Source organism: Anser brachyrhynchus (assembly GCF_964034855.1).
Source record: "Anser brachyrhynchus genome assembly, chromosome: 1".
Classification (NCBI taxonomy): Eukaryota; Metazoa; Chordata; class Aves; order Anseriformes; family Anatidae; genus Anser; species Anser brachyrhynchus.
The window spans coordinates 39772646-39793248 of record NC_137694.1 but is presented as its reverse complement, the minus strand read 5'-3'; the positions used below and the strand labels follow the sequence as shown (position 1 = coordinate 39793248).

The window sequence follows — 20603 nt, the reverse complement described above, 5'->3', positions numbered from 1 at the left end:
CATCTGTATGTTCTCTACCAGCAATGCTTTGACATCCCTAGGACACAGCGTACATAAAATAAGCAAAGCATTCAGAAATACTTTTGTAACTTCACACTTCAGTCGTTACAAATCAGCAAAGTATGAATGCTGTTTTCTGAGAAAGGACACTACGTCTGATCCCACAACACTTGCACATCGGGGTGGTTCTCCTTAAACACCTCATCTCACTGAAACTAGCCCACACGGAAGGGTTTTATACATCTGACCTCAACTGTGTTACAATGTAGGGTGTTCTGAGGTCAAGCTGCCCTCCAGTGCCAGACACGAGATGGAGTTAAGTTCGACCAATTTCTTTGAAATACACTCGGCTTAAAAATTGTGCTCTAACTAGAGCATGTGGTCTTACTTTGGTCAAAAATTCTTACACACAGCAGTCTCTTCCTTCCCTTCCTTCACATCGAAAACTAAATTCCTCGTGTCAGCGTGGACTGTTTGCTCAAGTCAGAGTGGTTTTACTGGATTTCAGTATTGGTTTGAAGCTTGGCAGGAGGTTTCACATTCATGTCAGAAACAAGGTGGCTATTTTTTTTTTTCCAGATTTGTATGCAAAAAGAGAAGTGCACAGACACTAGTGCCATGCAGGTTTGCACAGGTATCTACATTTTTTTGATGGTATTAGTACAGTAACTACTATTACTGCTATTATTACCACACTAATTTGTAGTGACATCCTTCCAAATCCTTTGTTAGAAAAAGGCCTGAGAAACTCATAGCACATTCTCAACATTAACAAAAATATCATAAAGATTGTCAGTGTTCTTATGCCTACTTGAAAACTGAATAAATTTTTTGACTGTTTGAAATGACTTCTGAACAACTGACGCTACAATATTCTAGACCTTTACAAAGATTTTGGTCAACATTTTCCTGTTAGGATGATCACAGTGCAGGGATTTAGATTTTTCTGTGCAGTGCAGGCTCACTAGCTGGACCTGTTGCCAAGCTTGCTCAAGGCAATGATGCCAGTCTCTCAAAATCATCCACAACCCATAGCAAACAAAGGGACCTTCTGTCCCTCGTCCCTAACTGAGAGAAACTTGAATGGGGCCTCTCTGCACTTCAGGGGTTCCCAGCTGCCTTCCTGACACAGGTGGGCTGCTGGTAGCAGTGGATGACACAGCCAGCAGATTTCGGACTACTCCACCTACTTCTGGGGAACAGCCTGTATTCAGGCTGTATTCAGCCTGTATTCAGCCTGTATTTAGGCTGCACAGCAGCGGGACAGTCATTTTACTCCTTTGTGCTCATACTGACACCATGGTGATAAACCCAGCTTTAGGACAGGCAGCCTGATATTCTGCATACTCCCAACAGAAGTGGAGGTAGTTGATTACATACATAAACTGTTTTCAAAGCCACATTGCTTTTCATCAAAAAGAAAGCTCCATGTTTGACTCAAAATCTATTTTCACTGACTGCAGTATTGGCTATGATCATGTGCAAAACCAAAACCTCACAGATACTTAAACAAAGGCACCCTCATCTGCAAATTTTTGTTTCATTGTATTCTATCCACATAATCAGACTTACTGACATTTTATGGGAAAATGATCTCTACAGAGGATTTTTCACATATAAACACACATATATACGTACAATATTTTCTTTCTTTTATTCTTTACTATTAAGGTTTTAGTTGTATGGTTCAGGATCCTTGCTGTGAAAGCTCCTTTCTGCATCATTGGAGATAGTTCCTTTGACATACTAAAGCTCAGTGAAATATGCAAAACAGCCCAAAAGCTACACAAAATTCATCTGCAGTGTCCATCATAGTATTGGAATTCTTGCTATATTCACTGAAAAGATCATCAAAGGTCACAAATATGTATGTACTTAATGACATCTGAAGTTTTTTCATCTAAATCAGTCAAAATTAATGTTCAAGTACACCCCATAATAGCAGAAGTGACATTTCATTTCAGAAGCAAGCTTCCATATTGTTCTGCTCTAGTCTCAATTAGTAGCTACTATCATTTTAATAGCTGTCAGCGGTGGATATACGAATAATTCTACCAAGCACTTCTACAAAGTAATAGGCTGAGAATTTTTGTAGTGGACAATGTTATAAAAATACAATAGGTCGCCATATTGTTATGCCAGCATAAAATTGTGCCTATTCATATGTCTCCCTATATGATTTAGTAAGCCATAAAAATTAATAACTGCAAAGGATCCTGAGTCACACAAAGGCTAATCAGACACAGGGCCCATGAAATCTCTATAAAATGACTCCCAGACTTGGGTAAGGGCCACATCCACACTGGCTCCACATTTTGCCGCATCTCCTCTCACTAAATAAAAAGAATAAATTTAAATACTGGATTTGAAAATGATGAGAAGTTTGGGGTATTTGGCTTCCTAATCACAATCCAAATTATAAAAATGGGGCCAATCTTTAGATAAGAACAAAGGAAGAAAAGGACCAGTAAAGGAGAAAGAAAAATCAATAAGATTAATAGATTTTTCTAAGCAGACAGTATTAGAGTTTTCCGTGAGGTATCAACCATTCTTTCACACATAGTTGTGTGGAAGTTCTTATAAAAAAGTTTCTAAAGACATATGATTAAATGCAAGGGGATAGAGTATTTTAGAAAACAGCTGTAGTTTTGTTGGATTTAGTCCATTTAAATTTAATCCCAATTCAGTACGAAACAGCAAAATACAAAATATAAAAATAAAAATAATAAGGAATTATAATGGAAAGGCTAACTCAACCTTAATTATAGCAGTAATACCAACATTACTATAATACAACAATTATAAGCAATACATTAGTAGGTATGTAGATACATGTAGGGCTTGATATTTGTGGTAGACCAGTTGCTCAAGGCCACTAAATTATTAATTTACATCGAACATCAGCTAAATGTGCAAGAAACTTCAATTTTAATGAGCAACAGTGGAAATTTCTGTGCACTGTGCAGAATACACAGGCTGAATTAAATTTCTGACTTTGGAACACATTGTTAGTCTGCCCTTTATCAGTGGAAAGACCAGAAACTTCTATGTGCAGCCTGGAGGTATGTGGTTTAATCTGTGGTGATGAAAAACAAAAGTCATCAAAGACAATCTTGAATAGAATATGAAATGGACAGACCATTATGCACACTTCTTTTCTCTGAAATCCCCAAAGCAATTTATGTTTGAGGGCTTGGCTTTCGTCGCACTCTTTGGATATTGTAATTTTGGGCTTCATTACAGGGTAGAGGCTATATTAAAGAGGCTCCATTTGGCTTTCTTTTTTAATATAACAAATATGCATACGATTTCATTCAGTAGAAATTAAAAATGTTACACTATATACTGGCGTTGAGGTTGAGTTTGGTCAACCACATAAAATAATACTTTGCAGTCTTAAATGCCTTTCATCAGAGGATATTCAAGTGCTTTGCTAACATTAGTCAAGCCTCACAACACCCCTGTGAGGTAGGTAAAACACATAGGAGAAGGAGGATTTCATTCAGCATGGACATGATAACATCTCTGGGCATTAGGTTCACTAGCACTGCAACACATCACAGAGCTTTAGGGCTTACTATAAGGCAAAGAGTTAACTGTGCAAGAGCACAGGATTCCCTCTTCTTTTAGTTAAATATGGTCGAGCTAACATACCAAACTGCAAAGCAAATGACCACATATGCATTTCATCCACAAACAGCATCCTCTGTGCAGTAAAAGACACAAAATAAGAGGCTCAAGATGGGTGCTTTAGCCCATGATAACGGCAGGGCAGCTTAGTTATGGGATGTTTCTACCAGTTCTTGAGGATCAGAGTGCCAAGGGAACGACAGCCCAGAAAGCAATACTGTCTCCACACGACTCTGATAATGCCTGAAGATGCCAGGTTTGGGTTCTTTCTGCACTAACATTACAATTCAAAAACAACTACTGGGCATAAGCAACTGCTATTGTAAAGCATTTTGGTAATTTCCATGCCCTGTGAAGGATACAACCAGATATAATGCCTGTCCTCTAATTAGGCTGGCCACATGTTCCCAGTTTACAAGCAATGATGTGGTCAGATGGTTGTGATGGGCTGGGCTGGGGTAAAGAAACACTGTTGTACATCTACAATCACACTCTGAAGCTGCTGCAACCTGCCTCCTGTAAACTCTCTATAGCTTTGTTGCGTTTTTTTTTTTCTTCCCTTCATGGTGCAGACATAGGAGAGTACTTGACCCTAAGATGCATCAGTTTTATCCTTTTCATGTAGCACCAATGGTGCAGATGGTCTTTGTACAACTAACATTTTCACTACATAACATCTCACAGATTAATGACTGAGAAAAAAAAAAGAAACAACCGTATGATTAAGAAAAGCATCACTCATCTAGAGCAGTCTATATGAAATAAAAGGAAAGAGAAAAACAATGTTCACAGTATTAGCCAGTACAAATAAATCCACACACAAATCTTTCTACATATTTCACTTTCCTAAGTTGGTATAAAAGGTATATCCCATAATTGCAAAATATTGCCCACATGGAGAATCTGATTTCTCTATTATAATAAAACACTACTGCGGCTGGTCTACCAGATTCAAGACAGCTCTTGATTAATTTTGTCTTTGAATGCAAGACATTCTCCCCTTTTGCTAATTTCCATTTGAATCCTTTCTTTGTTTATAATATTTGTGCATTATCAGCTGCATAAGTCATTACTGCACAGGTTGGGTGACCAATCATGAATACCACTGCCTTGTAAAATTGCTCAGAAGAGGTGGTTCATGGATTCTATAAAATCAATGCAAAGTTCTCCTCATAAACACTGCATACGTTCACAGCTAAATATACATGGTTTCACTTATCAGCAGTGAATAAATTTATATAATTATAGTGCATCAATGATGTCCTCTCTTATTCTCATTTTCTCTCTCTCCTCCCACAAAATGCTAATTTTAATATAGGAATATGGGGACTGCAGCTACATACATGACAACTGGCAACTCAAAAAATGAGCTGGCACCCTTGTAATCATTAAAAGACAATTTCAGTTGTGGGCTAATTGGCAGCTAATGGGAAAGACAACTTTATATCTCATACTGCCCAAAGTTGGAAGCCTTCTGCATTTCCCTTTTCTTCCTTTCCTTTTGTTTGTTGCAACACTGATTGTCATAGATAGTCTTTGTGCTTTGTATAATGCCCATTGTTGATGTAACTGGAATTCACATACAAAATGTGGCTGTTATACATAAGCATGCTAGAATACAGGCAGGGACAATACAAGCATGCACAAAATAGTCTTTGAAGATTTTTTTGTTTGTTAGTTTTTCTTCACCATTTACATGCACCACTTAATATAATGTTTGGTTGTGTACACTGAGGACTGGATTTCACAAGCATTCATGACCTTCTCTTCTGAAGAGCTTCTTGACAATTTCACAAGAACCCAGTGTAAAAACAAAACAAACCAAAAACCAACAAACAAAACACAATTAAGAAAAAGAAAAAGAAAACTTCTCCCTGGAATCTGATCTTGTCTTCATGATTTTAATGTTGAACATTTCTAAACTTCTTTTCCTTTTGCAGAGCTTCATGTTAAAAGTTCAGTTGGAAAGACAGATTAGTGTGTCAAGGATTTTCTTAGCCACTGGAATAGTTCTTCCTTATAAAGCCTTTGCCACCGTACGTTGGCTTCCACTGTTTCCACAGCACGGGAGAAAGAGGCAGCAGCTCCCTCTTCATAACTCTTTATAAAGTTCTTTAGCTGGAAATACAATTTAACAGGTTAAATTTGCAAGAACTAGAGAAAGTAAATATTTTCAGTTCATGTAAACAAGTCAGGCATTTAGAACAAACCCCCACAATCACCACTTCAGTAAATGTACTATCATGTAGAAGGATTTAAAAGGAAATGTAATAAGACAGCAGACTGTCAATTATATGTGATGCTATTGCTTCAAATTGCACTGGAAGATATTGACACGTCAGTGCTGGATCACATTAATATCATTTCCTCCACCTCTCTCATAGCCCAGCTACTGCACTGCGCAGACAGATGGGCTGCTCTGAACTTTTTTTCCTACCTAAGAAACTAAACTGGGAGCACTCTAAGTGCTTCTCATTCAGGTTTACGTGCAAATGTCAGTAGAATGCAGCCCTGATGCCCTTTGGTTCAATCAAACTTCATATTAAATTTATTTACTTTTGATTTGCAGAACCCTTTTTATGATATAATACAAGCTGGTTGTTTAGAAAAGGAAGGGATGGTTACAGTGGAAAGAGGACGGCAACAAAGTAAGTGGGCACTCATATTTGAATCTTTTTTTGATCTTTGAATGCCTGTAACAGATTCTTTCCCTTATGAGAAAACTTTGATCTTTTTTTCAGCAAATTGAAAAGGCCTCTTCTCATGTATACTCAAATTATAGCACTAGCCCCTGGATTATTATAGCTGATGGCACTGGTGTACTTTGAATTATTGTTCTTTTTAAGTGAGAGCTGCAAGGCTGATCTGCACAGTAGGTTGCTGGTTATATTGACTTGTATAAAATTAGGTAGTTTTAGCTGCAGTTATTCATGATTAGTAAATTTTTGTTTCCTGGTGATACCAGAATCACCTTGTGTGTTTAAATCTAACTTCCAACTGCTTCCCTTTGTGTAGGGGCTCAAAACTGAAAAAGCTGGTCCTGCAGATATCTCATTCCCGTCCCAGCTAAAAGGATGGGAGGATCCTGGGAACTATCAAAATCAGACCTTGCCTGATCTCTGTAGTTTTTATAACATTTCTTTTTACGTGTCCAGTTTCTTTTCAGAGAAGTATAAACAGGCAGCCTGCCAATGCTGCCATGGAGGTAGAAACTGAGAGTACAGAAGGCTTCCTTTAGAAGGTCAGATACTCAAGTGTGAGCCAGTACCACCTGGGTAGCCTTGAGGAGACAGCTGTGGCTCTTCCCAAAGTACCAGAGGCCACTTGACTTGAGTGCAGACAAATGGTTGGGCAAAATATCACAGCAGAATCAGAGTCCAATTAATGGTGATTATGCTGCGTATGAATCATTTGATCCATTTGGGGTAACATTGAGCAGAGCATAAACAGAATGTAAGGCAACTGCACAAATACCTTAGTCAGGGCAGGTGTTAAGTTAAAATGAGAGATCATGGCAATCTAAATAAGGAGTAATTAGCATTTAGAACAAATTATTGTGATGTTACTTGGTCAGAATATCAGAGTTTACAGCTTTTCTCACATTGAAATACAGTAGGCAATAGAAAAACAGAGAAGGCTCTTGTAGCTTCTCCTACTTTCACCACTTAGGTTTTTCTTAGGGCTGCTGTCTGCAGCATCAGCTAACCTGGACAGAAAGATCTCTTTCAGCTTCTCAACCAAAAGTGAAGAGAAAAAAAACAAAAACAAAAAACAAAACAAAAAACAAACAAACAAACAAACAAACAAAAAAACAGTCCTACTTATCCAGCCAAGCCTTTGCTCCAGAGTTATTTCTAGTTTTTCTTTCAACATCAGAACACTTAAAAGTGAGATCCCAATCTCCTAGGTAAAGTATACTATATTTTAGAGATGTAAAACCCTGTTTCAAGTTAAATGTTCAGATAAGGGCCTGCCACATCTTAGTGGAAGAAAAAGAAAGAATTACTGTAGCAAGATCCTGCCAGATGAATGGAAGAAATACAAAATTTTAGAGTACCAAGAGCTACCTATACTACCCACCTCCTGGCACCTCCCCCTACACATTGGGGTGCCTTTGCAGTCTGCTCCTCATCCTCATGCTGTCTGACTCCAGCTGAGCAGCCAGGGTTCCTACACAAACACTGCTGTCCCAGTCCTTCAGTGCTGCCCTTGACTGAGTGTAAAGGAACCCAAAGTCACTCCTTGTCCCTCCAGGCCTGCTTTCATTCAGCAGACAAATTTTTTCAGCTTCTCTGACCTTAGCAGCTGCTGACACCTAATTGCTCCTGTCCTGCTCCATCCTTACAACAAAAACAGCCTCACATACTGAAAGTCACTTAAAATTACCTCTCTTAGTTCTTCTTCAGTATTAAGGAATTCTGTGACCCCACTGATAAGCTTCGAATTCATAAATAATGCTTCTCCATACCTGTAAGGACAAAAAGAAGATTCAGAGAGTTAGTGCAAGAACCAGGCCAGCTGAAAATGAAAAAGTAGTCTTTTGTAAGCAAGGGAAGATGTGGGACAATTCTGGAGGTCCAAGAGTATAGCATTGGAATCAGACATTGGCATTCCAGTGTTTCATGCCGAAAACCTGGACTGAGACCTCCTTCTAAGCTGAGCTCTTTGTAGTTAACTTTTAGTCAGACACTACTAAGCAGAATGGGCTTAATTGCAGTCACAGATGAGATTTCCAAAGGAGGAGAGGACCAAACTGGAAGAACATCCCATGTTTAACAAAACAGCTTGGCACATCATGACACCAAGAAGCTCAAATACAGGCACCATAGAAGGAGAGAAACAGCAACTAAGGAGAAATATTCTGAGGAGCTGTACCATCACCACACACTTTTGGAATTGCTGCAGCTTTCCCTGCATTTTCCATTCATCCACCTTATCTACATTACAAATAGCCTCTGGATAAGTGAACTGAGTCAAATCCTCTTGTTCCAGTACCTGATAATTAAAATAATGCTGATATAAAATAACAGTGCTAAAATAATTCCCAGAGCCATGATGTAACATGCTCAAAGAACCAACCTGTCAATGAAAATTCAAAAGCTTGAGCAAAGAATATTTAAAAGCCAATTTGTTGTTACTGGGTACGATATTCAATGGCAATCAGCAATGACGTTCTGCAGGTAGTTTGAAACTGGCCATTCAAACACTACTCTTCCACCTTCTTGTCCACAAGCTTTTTTTTGAACCTCACAGACAAAGCAGCTACTTTGCTGATAAGATAAGATAAGAACCAGACTACACCTGAAGTTTTGCATCACATGTTGGAATAGCTTGTGGTGGTGTTTTTTTTCAATGTTTCTAGTATGGAGAATGCAATTCCACTGGAAACCGAAAGCAGGTCTTCAAGTTAGCCATCAGCGTAGCAAGAGGCACTTTACAAATAGTTATCCTTATCTGCACATACATCCAAAGCAATACCTAGCTAATCTGAACCGGACTGTTTTAAAGAATTCAGCTCTCTTGTCAGACATGCATAAGTAATGTTAATAGACTTCACTACAATTACGTTTATCCGGGGGAACAATTCAGTTCATACCCTGCTTTTACAAACTGATAGAGAGGAGGAATTCAAAATTCAAAGTGAAATGAACTAGTACAGACACAGCTTTCTGTTCTGCTTCTATTAGCCCTAAATTAATTACCCTTAAATACCTAAGTACTGTAAGCCAGACAGTCATCCAAAAGGGAGAGAGAAAGAGAAAGGGAGAGGGACAGGCATAGAGAGAGGATTAGAGAGGGGCACAGAAATGAGAAATTATGTTTTTTGAGAAGTTTCTGTTTTAAAGAAGGTGTGTGCTGTGTTGCTTGCTACCTTGAGCTTGTATGAAGGGAAATATTGCTATAGGGACCAAAAATCCTACTCCCTGACCACTAATACCCATGAATTATTCATGGCTATTTCAGCAAGTACATGTCTTTTTCCAAAAACTTCAGTCACACTGACATATAGAGCCATCCAGAGGCAAACGCCTCCTATGGGAAGTATGGATTTCATGGTCCTTTAAGCACGTTTAGGCTTTCTAACAAAGCCCTTTATTATTACATTCTCAGCTTAGCCTCATAATTGACTGCTTGGAAAATTGGAAGCTGCTCTTGATGGGGTCTTTTGACAAGGTTACCAATCCACTTTACAGAAGCAACCTCATGAAAACCATTGCAAGGTTTTTATTTTTCTTGCAGTCTGCATTGTAGCCACAGTGTGAACAAGTAGCAAAATTCCTTCCATTGAAAACTATGCCTTCGTGAAGACCTACACTGATTACTGACCATTATGCATATTTGGTAAAAAGTCAGCCACTAATAGCCATTTTGAAACAGTCTCTGCTGGCAAAACGTCTAGTAAAGATAACTCCTAAAATAGTATTTTGCACGTGAAACATAAAAATTAATATATATATGTGAGAAAGCGTTTTGTCTTGCAAATATCAGTCTTCCTACACTTCATAGAAAAGACAAAGGCTCTCCAGAAGCAGAACCTTAAACGCTTCCTGGAAACATTGTAGAGTCATGGGCTGTCCTGTACCTGTGGGGAAGTGATCCTCCAATGCCTTACACTTGTACAAGCTTTGTACTTGTGTGAACTGAACTTGGAAGGCAGCATATTCCATTTACTTTGGACAGATGCAAATGACTTCCCACGTATTGACAAATTCCCCCCCAAATGACAAATGATTCAGCACTTGAGAATGGAGGAATTCATACAGGCAGCTGTTAGAGTAAATTTTCACACACAGACACACATGTGCACACACGATCAAAATAATTTAGAGGCCCAAGTATTGCACACTCAGCTAACAGTTCAAGCAGAGAACTTTCAATTTTCTTTTTCAGACTTTTTTAAAACCTGGCAGTCTTACTCCCACTAACTTCTTACAAAAGACTTATAAGGCACCTCGGTTTCTATGTAACCTTTGTAAATGGGATATAAGCTTTTTTTAAAGACTTCCAACATTATTGATATCTTCTGGGCAATGCGTATACAAGTATAATGTAAAAATATAAAGGGATAATAATATTATGTTGTCATTCTAACTGTTTGATATGCAGTGTTTTAAAGTTAGAGGAAATAGTGTTATAGCATAATTCAATCGCCCTCAGCTATTTCATATTACTATCTGATACGACAACATCTTTTATAATAAATTCAATGGAAAATACCATAGAGATATCATCTTATTAAATTAATGTTTATTACAAAGTATTACAGTTTTAAATAAAGTTAAATGATGAATTATAATGCCAGAAAAATGTCTTGGGACAGAGTATACTTGAACTATAATTCAGCAGTAAAGCTTGCATTTTAATAAAGTACCAGTGTGTCAAGCTTAAATTAGAAGCCTAATTCTGCATTTAATCATGTATTTCACTGAATATTTTAAGGGACAAGGTGTTAGACCAATTCTACCCTCTGCAATTCTCTCTTAAAAGGTTTTAATCTGTAATTACAAAATTAAATTATTTTCAATAGACATCACACATGCTTGTATGAAGTATTTTGTTCCACTGCATTGAATTCTTTGGCAATTGACAGAAACTCCACTGGAGGTCCCTTTCAGAAAAAAGCACAAGGTGTATGTCAACTACTACACTCCTTTTGATGACTCTGACTAGTGTTTGGAGATCAAACTGAATGCATGTAGTACAAAGTCCATGTTGGGCAGTAGACTTTGCTATTTTCTCATTTAAGAAAAAAAAAGAATACAATGACAGGTTTTTCGATGAGGCCTTGCTGATTGCTGTGAAGTCAGATAACACGGCGATGCATACCAAATGAGATAAATAAAATTCTACTTTTAAGTGCAGTTAAGCTATCTAAAATTAAAACACGTACACGAAAAAAAAAATGCATCTGGCATAATTTTCTAAACATCGTCCATTTGCCTACACTGGTTAACTGCGACCATGTTTAAAATCACAGGTGTTAGCTAGGTTGGTAGATGAACATATTTGCTGAGGCAGGACACTTCTGCATATGCAATTTCTGCACATGTGTTTGCAGCAATATGAATTTTGACAATTTATGCCTAAATGCCTGTATAAACTCCTGGAGGAACACAAAAAATTAGCTCCTATCCTGTGCATAACAAACTGCACTGGGCAGCACTTGGCTGCCATCTACTTTCTGTATAAAAGTCCAGAAGAAAAGGGGATGACATGATATTAGCATCAGAAATCCTTTTGAAAGCAGAAATATTTCAAGGTTTGTTTGGTTTTGTTTGTTTGTTATTGTTTTTCCGCAGTTGAATAAATGTGCTTGAAAAAAAATATAATATATATACATGTATATATATATATATTTTTTCTACCACACTTAAAATCAGCAAAATTCCTTTGGGAACTACTGCTTTTTTATCTACATAAAGGTAGAACTGCAGCACTTGACATGCATCTAGAATTCATTATCATAAGCATAGATACAATACAGTAACAGGTATATATATACAGATGATCTCTAAGAGAGAAATGTTTCCATGAATGCATGATAATATATGAATACATGTATTTGTGACTCCTATGTATACATTTCATATTTAGAGACATATTTCTATTTATAAATAAAAAGAGAGTGGGTTAGATTCAGGAACTTACATGAATAAATACATATACAATACTTACATGAATTACATCAAAACAAGAAAACAAACATAAATTTAATTTTTTTATCTTTACCTGGCATTTAATATTTTCCATTTTTCTCTGAAAAACTTCCAAGCAAGATCTCTTCCATGTGGATTTCGAGCTACATGGATTATCACATCAATTGCATCCTGATCCAGGACAACTTCTGAGTTGAGAGACAAATTCAAAAGCCTAATAGGAATAACAAGGGAAAAAAAATCCTATTTAGATCTGCCAATGCATATTCTGACAACAGCACGTCTAAAAACTCTCAGAATAAACAAAGAAAAACCAACCAAACAAACAAACAAAAAAAACTGCCAGTTTCTTTAAGTCTTCAGGTTTCTTGGTTTATTTCTATAATTCCAAAGATCAGACATATTTATGAATCAGAATAAACTTCAGTTTTGCTACTGAATGCTGGTACTTTAGAAGATAGCATAGCTGGAGGGATAGAAAAGGATTTCAGCAAAAGCTGAGTGGAACCTTCCATGTAAATTTTTATGAAATCAATAAGATCAGACTGGTCAATACATTTATATAAAGGGTATGCCAACAAAACATAACAATTATTATAAGATTTCAAACACCTCTTACGAATTTAGAACAATTCGGAAGTGAAATGACATAATATGTTTTAATTTTCATGTGTAATAATGCAAAAACATGAGACAGTTTACATAGATAGATGCCTGTGCTTTAAAAGCCAAGTTTTTTTCATTTAGACCGAAGCTCAAGTGATGATCCATAAATATTGAAATGATTATCAGTAATGGTCAGATACAGATACATAATATTTTGTACCTATTGAGCAAATTTCTGTCATCACTGCAAGTTAAGGCTTCTAATAATATTTTTTTCTCAGACACCGCTATGGTAGAATGAAATTTCATCCAAATGAATTCCCATACATCTTCATCCATCAGTGAAACTCCTGTACAGTAGACAATGTCTCTCACATTAAGTGGGATTCTAAAAAAGAAATCAGTAATAGCACTGTGTTAAATAAGTAGCTTCTTGACACTGGAAACTAAGGAGAAACATCACTACTTTTAGGAGACTCCAAAATTAAAGTGCAACAGTAATCACTTTTTGGAAAACTACATTTACATCTCTTTACTTCCACCAAAATCTTCCCAGACATCCTGATGGATTTTCTAATAGGCAATACATGCTTGACATTCCTTTCATAACCATCCTTTTGTCAAAAGAATATAAATCATGGTTGTCCAGTTCATCAACATGTAATGTACCACATAACCTGCGGGACAGGTAACATAAGCTCTACAAATTAGCTCGGGATCTCATCAGCCTGCTGCTTGGCTCTGCGCCAAAACTCCTCTTCCTGTCCTTAGTACTGAGGTTTCAAAGTGGGAGCTGATCAGCCAGAAACTCCTACTTGCTTGTGTCATAAAGTGCTTCATACTCATACAGAAACATACAAGGAGAAAATTGTACTTAAAAACGGTGTTTTCAGAAACAAAGAAAACACAGAAATCTGTTCATTTGTTCTTCTTATCAATAGCAATACAAAAACAGCTATGCTATAGGATGGTTGCGAACTGATGAGCTACTCAAGTATTATAAATGCAGGCTACAGTTAAATGAAACAGCTTCTTGAAGACAAATTCAGACCTAGTACAGGATGTGCATTTGTACTGTTTTCTTCTAAAAAGATCTCAGCTGGGCTTTCAAATTCCTACCTTGCTTATGTTTCCTATACAAGCATAGAAGCTGAAGCATTTGCCAGTTACAGGATATTCCTACATGTAAAGCTAGACCTTTCTCAAAGAAATATGCTTCTGATTTGAAGGAAAATGTCCTCTCTTTTTGCTGGTAAAAACTGTAGCAAAATACCCTTATCTGGTTACCAATAGCTGGCTTGAATCACCTCTGGAACTTCATACGCAAAATCTCTTTAGAGAATCTAGAAGTACAGAAAGCTGCTGTCAGTGTCTGGGCAGTAATACAGTGGGACAAAGAATGAAATTTCTATGGTAAAATTTGATATCAAATCTTATGCAGCACAGAAAGAAAATATTTCATTACTATTTTAAGACTTTCACCAATGTCTTACACCAGAGACCAGACCACACCACTCAAGAATCAAAGTTCTTTTACTCCCCATCTATTTGCCCTCTAGAAAAAAATAAAATAAAAAATCTTTCCACTGAAACTTTCTATTGCCAGGCCCTATTTAGTGGTGTTTGTTTTTTTTTAAAGAAGTTTCAGCTGATCATTTTGGCTATATTTGAACCCCTGGAAAATAAAACCAGCATTGTTTTTTAACATTTCAAAATTTTGATTGCTCCTCAGTACTTCAGAAGGAAGGAGGTAAAGCAGGAAACTCTATATTGATGACTGTGAAGGGATAAAAATTGTTGTTGCCTCTAAGGGGTTAACCAGTCCCAACAACCATGATGTTTCTTGAGGAAAAGAATATAAAGAATATGTACTTAAATCAAAGCAAACAGGAAAGAAGTGCACCCCTCCTCCTCCTGGCTGAAGACCTTTGCTATTCTTTTTCTAATAGTAACATAAGGTTACTACTAAAAAAAAGTAGTTACTACTAAAAAAAAAAAAAAAAAAGTAAAGCCTAAGTTTGAGGCTTTATTCATGTTCTTGGCCATCAGTGTGGTCATCAGCTCTGAGGGCACATCTACAGGTCCAGATGCAGGTAGTCACATAAATTCTGCTTATGGTGAGCTGACACAGAACAAGATTGTGTGTCTTCCTGGAAAATTTTTAGCATGGACCCATGCTAATAAAGCCACACAGGGCTGACTCGACTAGTGCTGAATGCTATTTTGCATTTGATGCAGACGAATCCAGACACTTACTAAGGAGCAAACTCTCCAAAGAAAAACTGAAGGGGTAGGCAAGAGAAATGTAATCCATTATAAAATTACTAGGAATATGAAACTTCTAATTGTGTTTAGCACACATCAGGAATATTGCCTTCTAAAACAAAACTGGAGGTACAATGGCTCACCTCTGCCATGAACTGCAACTAACTAACCACGGTGGATTACTGCTATGGTGCAGATCCTGACATAGTCCAAGATCTTATTGTTTCCTCCCACCACCCAATCACTGTGTGGTAACAACTCCATCCCCAGCTGTCTCACAAAATCAGCATTATTATGGTTATGACCACATATGGTAAGTAATTCCTACGTGTCACCAAGACTTATCTGGGACCTCCAAAAATGCAAGTTCCATAGTTCTTTTAAGAACGCTCCTTTCTATCTTCTTTTTTTATTTATTTATTTTTTTTGTCGGTCAAGTTCTGATGACCTAAAAAGCTTGCACTGGAAGAAGTTAGTAACTCTTCTCAAATTTATCCAGGACCAGTCAGCCTTGGCTTATATTGAATCTAAGCAATTGCTTCTGTGGTTCCTATAGAACTGCTACACCAAGACCAAGGAAACCAGACAATTCTGAAAGTTGGCAAGAACCATTAAAAGAGTATGTTTAGCCATACATATCTAGTGAAGAAGACAAGTTATCACTTTCATAAGCCTTTCAATACTACTGAGTTTTGATTCCCCCAAACTGAGTTATCTTTAGTAAAATGTGAGTTTGGTTATCATTTACAGAATTATCCATGTGAGTTAGGTACTGAATTTCTATTTCACACCAATGGAATTCATATTTCTAACTTGAAAGTCAATCAGTAAGCCCATGTTGGAATATTTTAAGCTTTAATGAGTCTCAAGAGTTTATTTTTCCCGTTTCATGTCTCTTTCAAAAAGCAAATGTAAAAGAAACTGCATATACTAGAGTCTATTATAGAAAATTGACTACTTATTTTAACACAAGAAATCAAGAAATACTAAAATTAATACAGTAGGTATTTAGGTGCTGCCACTGTGTTGGCTTATATTACTAGAGATGAGACTTAAAGTTTTCTTAAAAACTGCACCTCCGTCAAAGCCTTGGGTGAGCAGCTACAGTAACATAAATACACAGCCATGTACACATACATTGAATAGAACTCAAAAGTGATATTATTTACGATTGTGTTGTGATTTTCAGATTCACTGGGTTATTTGTAAAGCACAACTTCCTTGCCAGTTAATGTCTCTCTTTATTTTTTTTTTCTTTTAATTTGGGATTTAATACACTGACAGGTGTCAAAAGAACAAATGCTAACTGAACCGGAGTAGGGGATGCTTCCTGACCATAGAACCAAACTGGCTGCCCCAAATCTGTCTTAACACATGTTATCTGAACATGAAGAACTGAACCCAGTCAAGCTTTATTTCAATGACAGAAAGCACTCTATATCTTGACACAAAAACACCAAATCATTTTTTAGAAGCACATGTAGTTCTTGCTGAGCTTTGACAGCAGAAATGCTGTCTTTGGTTTACTGCAAGAGATGCAACTTGGCCAACTGACTCTCTAAGGAACTATAAGGCACCTGGAAAAAGCACTTCTTTTTAGGTTGATTTTGCCATTAATTCAGGTAAGAAGGAACTGTATGCTGGAAGGACTGTCACTCTGTGTTTGGGTCCAGTCAGAAGCAGAGGTAACTCACAGTGGATGCTAAGCCCCAGAAAGGTCGGCATTCCTCACTTGTGAGGTTTACATTTTTGAAAGTTACGTCAAAACATATCAACTCCATAGGCTTTCCCAGCTACTCTCTTTTATATCCTAAGTAGTGATTTTAGACCCACAGGATCATTTCAATGCTCTGAGAAGGAAGAAGGACTTAACAATAAGTGATGGCACTGATCCCATGTCCACAGCCTGGATGTCACCATGTTTAAGAAAACTCTACTGCAATCAAATTTGCGTGTCATACTCACAGTGCTCCAGTTGCTTCAGGGAAGGTTTGAGGTCTCTGTATAAGTTGTCATTAAGATAGTGTGATAAAAAATCAACTCCCACAAACAAATACTAATGTTAAAAGCTGTAGCTTTAGAAATGATGAAACTTACAGCTATGAAAAGCTACAAATTACTCCTGTGAGAGGCCTGTAATCAGAACCATAGACAGGGGGTTCCCTTCCATGGAAATGAAAATTGTTTATGAAAATGTGAATATCCCAACAGTAATTTCTCTTTAACTATTGCCTCAACAGAGACCCTTCAATTGAATTTTCTCCATTTGTACAGATTTTTGCTCTCTCTCCTCTCCAATCATTAGGTGCCAGTATTTCATTGTTATCTAAACATGTAAAATCTTACCAGTCTATAGAATTTTTAAATTTTATGGATTAAAGAAAAATGGTTTTCCAAAACTGCAGTTCCATGGCACTGGATTAACACATAGAACATTAGCCCCCTGTATTAACTGAATCAAGTGGATAAAATTAACCATTGTTTCAGTGCTGCTTAAGTAGTAACACTGCAGAACGTATCCCCTTCTTATATTAAACCTCATCTGGGCCTTCAAGGCTTCTCTCATTTTTAAAGAGCTAATATGATTGATGGATACTTCAGAAGAATAAAGATAAAGATTAAGTTTTGAAAGCATCACTTTAAATGGCTTTTATTTGAATACTGATCCAATTTATTTAACTTTATTTTTCTTGCTTAAGAGATATGATGGTGAGAATGAAATATGTGGCTAGCAGAGCTCATGTTTAAAAATTAAATACTTTGGGAAAAAAGTTAAAAATTAAACAGAAAAAAAATTAATTAAAATCGTGCTGTGCCTTTACAGGGATTTTTTTCAAGAGCGAATAATAAAGCTCTACAATGAGCTAAGAATAATCTTCTAAGTTATAATTAATTGGTACATACTTGCTCCTATTTAAGTATGTTCTAACAATTGGAGATACATTTATAAAATTGAACCATAATTATTTATCTTCTGGGCAAACTCTGTTCTAATTTTTAAAAATTTAATTGCACACAGTTTAGACTTCTTTGATTAAGTGACAAAATTTAATACCATTTAGGGTAATATTTGACAAAGAAAATTAATCAGAAACATTATTCTTTATTTTTGCAACTACTTGACATTTAAATCAGGTCTATTTTTCTTGATGACTATATTTATAGTCTTGTTTAATAGGTTACAATGCTAAGATAAGAAATAATTAAATATTGGTAGTTTGTTTGCAGATATATAATACAGATTCCGTTACAAGTAACACTACGACAAAAACTGTATTTTCTGAGAGGGCAATCCCAAAGATTGTACTTTTACTCACTGTTACAAACTCCAGGAGCCATGCTGCCTGCTCCACTGTGGGCATGTCCTCTACCATAGCACATATCTAACTTGAAGAGCAAGGGCAGAATTACCCCTTGAAAACTGAAGTACAGATGGACTTGATATTTAGCTGTGTATCACACATTAGCTGTGTGTCACACAGGGGATATTAACTGAGGATTCCAATTTGTTTAGGACAGGTTGCCCAGAGAGTCTGTGGAGTCTTCTTCCTTGGAGACACTCAACAGTTGCCTGGACATGGTCCTGGGCAACCTGCCCTTGGAGGCCCTGCTTAAGCAGATGGCCTCCAGAGGTTCCTGCCAACCTGAACCATTCTCAATTCTGCGATTCTGTTACGTGGCAAAGCTATGCATAGACACCAGTTCTCCACATTCCTAGTTCTGTGCTTCTGAGCTTCAGACTCACATGAGTCTGACTGAGGCAGGCAGAGACTGTATCATTCCTAAAGTGATGGTTACTGCTACTGGTCCTTTCCCTTCCTACAGAAGATACCCCACAGCTAACACACTACTTACATATTCCAGATATGCCTGAGTTATGCACTCTTTTGTAAGTAATCTCTGAGTAGATAGGTCTTTTTTTTTTTTTTTTTTCCTTTTCTGGACATTTATTTGCAAGAAAAAAAAACGGTCCTTTCTGTTCAACTGTTTTGCAGAGTTGTGGAGAGGTCATTCCTGAACAGAAAAATTGGAAAACAATCTATCTGACTTCTAAAGATTGCAAATTAGTTACCGCTAATCCAGAATTGCTATGTATAGCAATTTTTCTGTGATTGAACACAGAAGTCAGAAGATAAAAATGCTACCTGAACCATCTGCCCTAAAAAGCCCGGTTTTGTCTTTCACAAGACAAAATCCTCCCTCTTTTCAGACATACTCCCCAGATGGTCTTTCAAAGCACTAACTCCTTGATTAACTTGTGCATTCAACGCTACTTTCTTCCTCCTTAAACAGTTTTATTGACTGGAGTGCAAGATTCTACTCAAATGTTGTAACAAGCTATTAATTAGTTAAATCACTTCAGCAACATTGGCTGACATTGGCTGGCAAAACTCCAAAAAATTTTCAAAATGCATGAACAGCTATGCCTGAATTTTTCAGTAATTAAAACTTCTAGGGGTTGAGAACACAGAAGAAGGGATACGTTTTATTGTTTTACATTTATTAGACATTCATGTGTGAAAAAAATAAAAAAACTTTTTTTCAGGTATGCTGCTAAAAATATCCAAAAATAACTCATGGGCATCAAACCTGTGAAAAAGAAGCTAGTCCCTCTTCCAAGCAACTAACAGAAATAATTAATTTGTTGGCCACGTTCCCACAAATCCTTATGTAAGTGGTGAAACTTAGGTACACTTCCAAGTTGTTGCATGACTGTAGCACTAATGTACACATGTGAAACAAAGCAACGAAATCGCGTATCTCAAATCATTAGAGAGAGAAATAAGAGAGGAGGAAAAGGAAACAGAAAATGCTTTGTTTGGAAAAACAATTGATTTTCTATCACTTAAGCCCAACTTCAAGGAAACTGATCTCAATTAATGACTTGTAATTTGTGTTATTTACCACTCCCTCAGATCTATGGATAGTTTCATTTATAGGAATGTTACAGCCGCTCCAGCAGTGCAATTTGTTTTTTCCTGGTGGCATTCCATTGAGTAGTTAAAGGTCCATCCAAGTAAGCAGACTGCCAATTTAGGCAGCTGGATTAACGTGAATCCATTGTCCCTTGCAGAGTAAATAGAAATTCTGCACAGCAAGTATGGGGATTTAGCATTCTCAAATTAGGCTTGTTGGTTACTTCTGTCTTTGTTCAAATTATCTGACGGAAGCCATTTTACTTCATTACTTGCACCTTTCTTAAAACTGATAAAGAATTAACTAGGGTTCCTAACAGCCAAAGCAGTGTTTAATATAAGTCTTTGAACTGGCAGATGGGAATCACTGGAAAAGCCCATATTCACATAATTACAGTTAAAAAGATTAAATAAAATAATTGAGTCCTAGGATGCAATCATCCAAGACTATGATTTACTTTTTAGTAAAAAAAAAAATAGTTTATCTGTAGTGCAAAAAGACACACAGATGTGTTCTGACTTGAAATTC

The 20603-nt window shown here is 36.8% G+C and overlaps 1 protein-coding gene across 4 annotated transcripts in view; it reads right to left on the bottom strand.

Annotated features, from left to right (window-relative positions):
* Positions 1 to 200: 200 nt before the first annotated feature.
* The window catches only part of TRHDE (thyrotropin releasing hormone degrading enzyme), a 208250-nt gene continuing 187847 nt past the window's right edge, over positions 201 to 20603 (bottom strand). For 2 of the 4 annotated variants that reach the window (XM_080576967.1, XM_080576969.1), the window contains 4 exons: positions 13114 to 13281; positions 12361 to 12501; positions 8017 to 8098; positions 201 to 5748 (listed from right to left, as the gene is read on the bottom strand). In XM_080576967.1, coding sequence (XP_080433093.1) covers positions 5605 to 5748; positions 8017 to 8098; positions 12361 to 12501; positions 13114 to 13281 — 535 coding nt within the window. In that variant the 3' untranslated portion in view covers positions 201 to 5604. The remainder of the gene's footprint in view (positions 5749 to 8016; positions 8099 to 12360; positions 12502 to 13113; positions 13282 to 20603) is intronic. The other 2 variants (XM_080576968.1, XM_080576970.1) reach the window with 1 other exon arrangement.